We start from the raw sequence: 8,016 nt of genomic DNA, 5'->3' as shown, positions 1-8,016 counted from the left end.
TCAAGAGTTTTTAACAGATGAAAATGAAACATGAGCATAAGACAAGTTGTTGGAAAATATTAATTAAAAAATATTATTATTTGAATCTCTTCGAATTCTCAAATTTTGAATATAATGATTCTAATTAATAGAATCAATTTCACATATTAATTATAAAACGTTTTTTTGTACTGAGTGGTTACAATTGCGATTTAATTCTATTTAACTAAAATTAATTTATTGACTTAATACTTCATTAATAAAAAAATTTAATTAATGGGCAAAAAATATTTACACTCTCCTTTTTATATGCTTATATCTTACATTCTCTCTTATTTTTTTTTTTAAAAAAACGAGAGGAAGATAGTTCTCTCCTAATTATCTTTTTTGTCCCTTCATTTTTGTTTTCTATTCTTTTGTTTGTTTTTCTTGCTTACGAAATTCAAGAATATATAATTATTAGAAAATATTAATAAAGTCAAATAAGTGATATCTGCGAGCGTGACTGATATTCTATACAGTGAAAAAATGAAGAACAAATTGATTGAATGTCTTGATGAGATATTACGAGATAAAAAAATAGGACAAATCATCATCTTAAGCTGATTCAATTGGATATATTGGGTTATCATAGCATAATGAATAATTGAATTCGAATACTTGGTGATCATGAAATTCCATCAAGCAAAATGATTATCATTAATATGAATTTTTGACTAATTCTTATGAATTTTATTTGTTTTATATGTAACATATAGAATTGATAAAGTTTCTTCATGTGCAATATTAGAAATGTATTGATGATAATAGTTTATAGCATAATATTGATGTTGCTTCCATTTGAACATAGATTGTAATTCTTTTATATCGTAGATATAATATTTAATTTTAATTGTAGTTTAATTCGATTTTTGTTTAAGATAGATTGTAATTCTTTTATATCATAGATATAATATTTAATTTTAATTGTAGTTTAATTCAATTTTTGGTTTTTTTTTATTATATTCTAATATATTTCTTAATTAATCTCCTATTTTATTATTATTATTTTTTCATAGAATTCCAGTTATAAGAAAATATGAAAATATATTAAAATTACTAAAAAAAGTATAAATCATTGAATTTTGTAAAAATAAATAAATCATTCACCTTTAGTTAAAATTCTATAAAAAAAATTAATCAATTATTTTCAAAATTAATTTGATTTGATTTGAATTATGAATGAAAAATATATATTAATTTCAAATATAAATTGATATACAAATTTCTCATAGCATGATATAAAATTACTTAAAAGTAAATATGTCAATTTATTTATTTATCTAAATTATATAAAAGTTTCGTATCCCGTGCATCACACGGGTTTTTGACTAGTTAAAAATAAATACCAAAACCGAATAATATGATAAAAGAAAAATATTTGTCAAAATTATTTTTCAGGATAAAAAAGTAAAAACAAATAAGTATAAGGATCAAAAGTGAGATTAATCTGGGGATAAAAAATATAAAAAAAAAAATATAAGGATCAAAATAAAAATCAAAAAGTAAAAATTAGTTAAAAATATTTTTTAAGAATAAATAAATAAATAATATATAAGTATAAAGATCAAAAGTGAAATTAATCCAATGATTAAAAAAGTATAAATAAATAAATATATAGACCAAAATAAAAATTAAAAAAAAAATAGAGACTAAAATAAAAATTTATAAGGAGAGAAGAAGAGAGGGGAAAAGGAATGGAAAACCTTAGGGGGTTGGAGGAATGAGATTAGAGGAGTTAGAGGTAAACCCAAAACTAAAAGAGGGTAAAATGAATGAGTGAATTGATAAAACAAATACCAACAAAAGGAATGAAACCTTCTCTTTCCCCTACCCTTTCTCTTACCCTCAAAACAAACAAACGGCCCCTTAGTTCTTAGTCATACTTTCAATGTTTTCCATATTGATATGGAGATATTACAACGCTTTTACTTTCTATTTCGTATATGCTATTTGTAATTTTTTTAAATGTATTTTAGAATTAGTTTTGTAGTTTTAATTTATAAATTATTTTCTTCATCTCTGGATGGATTTGAAGTTTCATGTCAAGTCTATAGAATTTGTCAATCAATTTAGGATCTAAGAGAGAAAAATTAGTTTTCAGATATTACAAAGTTAGATAAAATTAAAATAGTTTCAAGGTATTAAAAGGTTTGATAAAACTAAAATTGTTGATTTTCATAGGATCTTTTGAACTCCGATTCAATCTCGATTGAATCTTAAACCCTTAACCTTTTGTCTTTACCGTTTCTCTAACCTGACCGGTTTTGAAAACCATGATTTTGATACATCATCCAAAAATAAAGTCACCTACTATTGGGCCGGATTAAGCTGGATAACTTTAGAGGGCTGTTAGTGAGTTGGCCCAATACGCCTGCACTTCTATAAAACCCTAAAAAACAGCGGTGACAAGGAAGAACACCACCGGCTCACTTGATCGGACTGAACATTTCTTCATCATCGAATGATCTCTGCGTAGTACACTCATCAATCAATTTTGGGAGCTAAAACATGGATCCGTACCCTTCTTCTTCGTCATCTTCGATAGCTCAGAAAACCTGGGAACTCGAGAACAATATAATCACGGTGGACATGCCACCAACAACGACCAATTCGGCGGCGGATTCCTCGTCGGACGCTATTTTTTACTATGATGACACTGCGCAGACCAAGTTCCAGCAGGATAAACCTTGGGCCAACGATCCCCACTACTTCAGGCGCGTTAAGATTTCCGCACTAGCGCTTCTCAAGATGGTGGTGCACGCTCGGTCCGGTGGGAACATTGAGGTTATGGGACTTATGCAGGGAAAGACTGATGGCGATGCTATCATTGTAATGGACGCTTTTGCCCTTCCTGTGGAGGGGACTGAAACTAGGGTTAATGCTCAGGCGGATGCTTATGAATATATGGTAGAGTATTCCCAGACTAACAAGCAGGTGAGCCTTCTGAATTAGGAGTTTGTAAGTTTGTGTGGAAATTGTGGATTTAGTGGAAGTTATTACTGTAAAATGGCTGTGTTGCTGAAATAGTATGCTTTAGTTAACAAATATCTATTGTCTCCATAAATTGTGAAATCCTCCAATTGATCTTACTAAAGTGAAGTATTAGAAGTAGTTCAATGTTGCTTATTCAGTTACTGCAATGCACACATACAAATGCAATTGATGTTCTATATCTGAATTGTTTGACAGCTCTTGATTGTTGATTTTAGACCAGGGAAGTACTTTAAAGGGCTGTTAGTATAGATTTAATAATAATAATCTAACGGTTGTTAGTTTGAATTAGGAGCTTGTAACTTTGTGTCGAAATTGTGGATTTAGTGGAAGTTATTACTGTAAAATGTTTGTGTTGCTGAAATAGTATGCTTTAGTTAACAAACATCTTGTCTCCATAAATTGTGAAATCCTCCAATGCATCCTACTAAAGTGAAGTATCAGAAGTAGTTCAATGGTGCCTATTCAGTTACTACAATGTAACATACAAATGCAATTGATGTTCTATTTCTGAAATGTTTGACAACTCTTGATTATTGATTTTAGACCATGGAAGTACTTTACAGGGCTGTTAGTATAGATTTAATAATAATTATCTAACGGTTGTTTGTTTGAATTAGGAGCTTGTAACTTTGTGTGGAAATTGTGGATTTAGTGGAAATTATTACTGTAAAATGGTTGTGTTGCTGAAATAGTATGCTTTAGTTAACAAACATCTCTTGTCTCTGTAAATTGTGAAGTCCTCCAAAATTCATCTTAGTAAAGTGAAGTATCAGAAGTAGTTCAATGGTGCTTATTCAGTTACTACAATGTACACATACGGATGCAATTGATGTTCCATACTGAAATGTTTGACAGCTCTTGATAGTTGATTTTAGGCCAGGGAAGTACTTTACAGGGCTGTTATTAGTATAGATTTAATCATAATTATCTAAGGTTGTTTGTTTGAAGTAGAAACAACTCTGTATTTGTTGTATGGTTATATTTCTTGTTATATATAAATTATGCTAAGTCTGTTTGGTCCTTTAGAAGATTAGGGATTGGGGATTTGGTTCTAGTATTCAAGTCCTCCTGCCCAATATGGGTAGAATGAAGGGCTGACTGCTTGGGTATCCCTTTTGCCGGTTGTGATTATACTTGCAAAACATGTGTTTTAAGTTCAAAATCATGTCCTATTTATTTAAGTTGCTTAATCCTGATCAAGGATAGTTGATTTTACTAAGAATAATGTCGTGTAGGCTGGGCGGTTGGAAAATGTAGTTGGATGGTACCATTCTCATCCTGGGTATGGATGCTGGCTTTCGGGTATTGACGTTTCAACTCAAATGCTCAACCAGCAATTTCAAGAGCCCTTTTTGGCAGTTGTTATCGATCCAACAAGGACAGTGTCAGCTGGTAAAGTTGAGATTGGAGCATTTAGGACATACCCGGAAGGATATAAGCCTCCAGATGATCATGTCTCTGAATATCAGACCATTCCTCTTAACAAGATTGAAGATTTTGGTGTGCATTGCAAGCAGGTTTTTTTATTGATTATTACTGTTCCCTTTAGGGTCTGTTTGTATGTTTCAATTTCCTGATGTTACTTTCTTTACAGTATTACTCTTTGGATATCACTTATTTCAAGTCCTCCCTTGATTGCCACCTCTTGGATCTTTTGTGGAACAAATATTGGGTAAATACACTATCATCTTCACCGCTCTTGGGCAGTGGAGACTATGTTGCTGGACAAATTTCTGATTTAGGTAATTTCTTAATTGTTTATTGCATTAGAGGTTTTCTGCATCTCCTTTGTCCTTACTCAACCTTTAGGCTGGCAACTTATGAAGTATAACTACTAATATCCAGGGACTCAAGTAGTTAGGCTGTATGAATTGTTTGTAGAAGGGATTGGATTTTGTCTATTAGATTTAGATTTAATAAATAATTCACAGACACAATTGGCATCGCTCTGTGGGGTTACTGATGTATCACTTCTACATATGTATCTTTTGGTGAAAATATGGCACGTATGTTCATAGCTGAAAAAGTAATAAGCTAATACCCTAAATGCGGCTGCACAAAAGAAGAGAAGATGCAAATGCCTATGCTGATATCCCCCCCATACCCAAGCTGATGCAATATATAGTAGTTACTCTTTATTTATTTAGCAGCGTAGTTTTTTCCCCCTGTATTATAGTTTTCTGTGCAATTATGCAGCTGAAAAGCTGGAGCAAGCAGAAAATCAATTAGCTCACTCCCGATTTGGGCCCCTAATAGCACCACCTCAAAGGAAGAAAGAGGTATGTTTGGTTTTTGTTACTTTATACATTATTTCTTTCTTTTTTACAGAACTTCCTCAGCTTGTTTAGCATTGGTGTCAAATTTATGTTTTGGAAACATTTTTTATAATATCAGGCTTCAACGTGCGTTGATATTACAACATTTCACATTTCTGTATCCGTTTTGGAAATCGAAACTTTGATTTTAATATTTTCTAGATAATCTTCTACAAGCTTTGAGGGCGAGCCTTGGCGCAACGGTAAAACGTTGTTGTCGTGTGACCAGAGGTCACGGGTTCGAGTCTTAGGAGCGGCCTCTTGCCAATTAAATTGGCAAGGGAAGGCTTGCCCCCAATACACCCTTGTGGTGGGACCCCTCCCCGGACCCTCGCTCAGCGGGGACGCGTAATGCGACCGGGCCGCCCTTTAATCTTCTACAAGCTTTCAAAATGAAAAAAAAAATCTGTTTTTTCCTATGTATCATGTGACTTTGTATGTAATTTTTTTAATGTATATATATATATAAGAAAAAACACACAATCTTATAATTTTGAAAATTTATAGATAGATCCATATAGTTCTGTTATCTAAACGCTTCTCCTATTATGTTTCCTATATTTTACAAATCTCCTTTCCTGGTTTCCTTTTCAATTTCCATATCCGTTTCCACAGGCTCCAACTTATTGTCTCGTTTTGAATTATCCATTCTTGTGGGGCTTTGAAAGCCTCTATATATTTAGAAATTGAAGAAAACAATGCATGTGATATGTGTATGCTTGCATGTGAGAGCTAATAATGGATTTATATATTACTTGACCAACTGGGAATTCATATCGGAATCGAATTGCACTTAACATTTGGTTTTATCACTCTTCTCCACAAAATGTCTAGCCACTAAGATTAAGGTCATGTTGGTCTTGCTGAAATAGGTATAGTTAATAATAAACTAAGATGTCTGATGATATCGTCAAGTATCCTTGTGAAATACTGCGTATGCGAGAATTTAGTTGGTCGGAAATCATTCATATCCATCTTACGATATTGTAAAGTGTCCTGTGAAACATTGTGCATGTCAGAATAGGGTATATTTGGGATTTTTCTTGTAACCTAAACTAATATTTTGGTTAACTATCACTATTTATTGCAGGAAGAATCACAGCTAACTAAAATTACTCGGGATAGCGCTAAAATAACGGTGGAGCAGGTGCACGGCTTAATGTCACAGGTAAATCCAATTTATTTTCAGATGTATACTTGAAAATTTTATTTTAGGCCTAAGAAGCTAGGAAGTACCGATACTTCTAGGAGGTTCACGTATGAGTGTAGGATACTCCGACACTTGGGACAAGCACCCAACACTCCAAAATAAGTGTACCCTCTTTTTCTTTTCTTTTTTTAATGGGGACACTTCGGGGACACGGATTCTAGTATACATAGGTACTTCTAAAAAAAAATTACAAAAAAGGGGTGAATATATACAAAAATAAAATAAAACCCTAAAAAAAAAAAGAAATATCGAAATCTAATGAAAAGAATATAGCAGCCGCCTTTTTTTTTTTGGTATTTTAAATAGTTCGAAATATTAAATGTTTTTTTTTTAATTAATGACTTATTATATGAATGTTATTGATGATATATATAAATTTGGCATATATCCCTGCTGTACCCATGTCTCATATTTTTTTTAAATGTTGTTTGCCGCACCCGCACCCGTTCTAGTACCCATGTGGTGCTAGAACCCATGTGGTGCTTCCTAGCTAAGAAATACTTTTAAAGGATGTTTTCTACCTTGTGTAATTGTGATTATCTTGTTCCATTTGTGCTTTTAGGTTATCAAGGACATCCTTTTCAACTCTGTCCGGCAATCTACTCGGTCTCGCGCGGAGAGCTCCAGTCCCGAGCCAATGGTGGAAACCTGATTAAAGCTTTCTACTTTACTGTTGCCCATGGATGTTTTATTCTCCTGCAGAGAGGGTTAACTAGTTTTATTTTAAAGAAAAATTACATTAAAACCCCAAGCTGCAGAGATTTTGTGCTATTATGAGCTCATGTAAATCCTTTTTGGCATCCACTTTTTCATCTTGGTAATCGCGTCATAATCGTGTTATGTGATTTATATATTTCACATGATTTTTTTTTATCCGAAAACGGAAAAGAATAAGAAAACCCGTGAAGCTCGTTAGTACTGCATATAGTCATAAATAGTAATGCTCTTTATCACGAGATACATTAGCACAAAAATTAGAAGTATAATAAGGTTAAATGTCGTTAAACAATTTAGGGGAAAGGGTTCATAGGTTTAATTTACTTTTACTGTATAAAATAGTTTAATGTTACCTTTTTTCAAAGGAATTTTGTTAATTTGTGTTTAGGGTTATAAATGAGATGCATCGTTGATGATTGGCTTTGTGTCAAGTTTGATAAAAACTTGATCGTGTTTGGCTTGATTTATAAATGGTTCTGATTTATTTAAAATTTTATCATTTGTCCATTTACTTATTATTTGATCACATTCGGACCATGTGCTATCCTAATTAGTGAAATTCAACCAATTTGGATAGACTTACAAATCGGTTATCCCCAATATGTGGTGATATTTTTGCACATGTACTTGATACGTGGCACGTCTTAAAATTTATTTTCTATATAGGTTTTCTTAAGTGAAAATAATTAATTAGATTAAAAAAATTTAAAAAATAAAAACAAATCCCTAAAATAAAATTTACAATCCAAGTGTCAAAAT

At 32.0% G+C, this 8,016-nt stretch overlaps 1 protein-coding gene across 1 annotated transcript; it reads left to right on the top strand.

The window, feature by feature from the left end:
• Window positions 1-2,425: 2,425 nt before the first annotated feature.
• On the top strand, window positions 2,426-7,389 carry LOC136203311 (COP9 signalosome complex subunit 5a-like). Its single transcript, XM_065994433.1, has 6 exons — window positions 2,426-2,955; window positions 4,251-4,532; window positions 4,610-4,757; window positions 5,212-5,294; window positions 6,421-6,498; window positions 7,103-7,389. Exons 1-6 carry the CDS (start codon window positions 2,530-2,532, stop codon window positions 7,190-7,192), a joined length of 1,107 nt encoding a protein of 368 aa, XP_065850505.1. The 5' UTR covers window positions 2,426-2,529; the 3' UTR covers window positions 7,193-7,389.
• The last annotated feature ends 627 nt before the right edge of the window (window positions 7,390-8,016 follow it).

This window comes from Euphorbia lathyris, chromosome 8 (assembly GCF_963576675.1).
Source record: "Euphorbia lathyris chromosome 8, ddEupLath1.1, whole genome shotgun sequence".
NCBI lineage: Eukaryota > Viridiplantae > Streptophyta > Magnoliopsida > Malpighiales > Euphorbiaceae > Euphorbia > Euphorbia lathyris.
The sequence above is the reverse complement of the archived record's forward strand: the minus strand, read 5'-3'. Positions and strand labels throughout refer to the sequence as shown.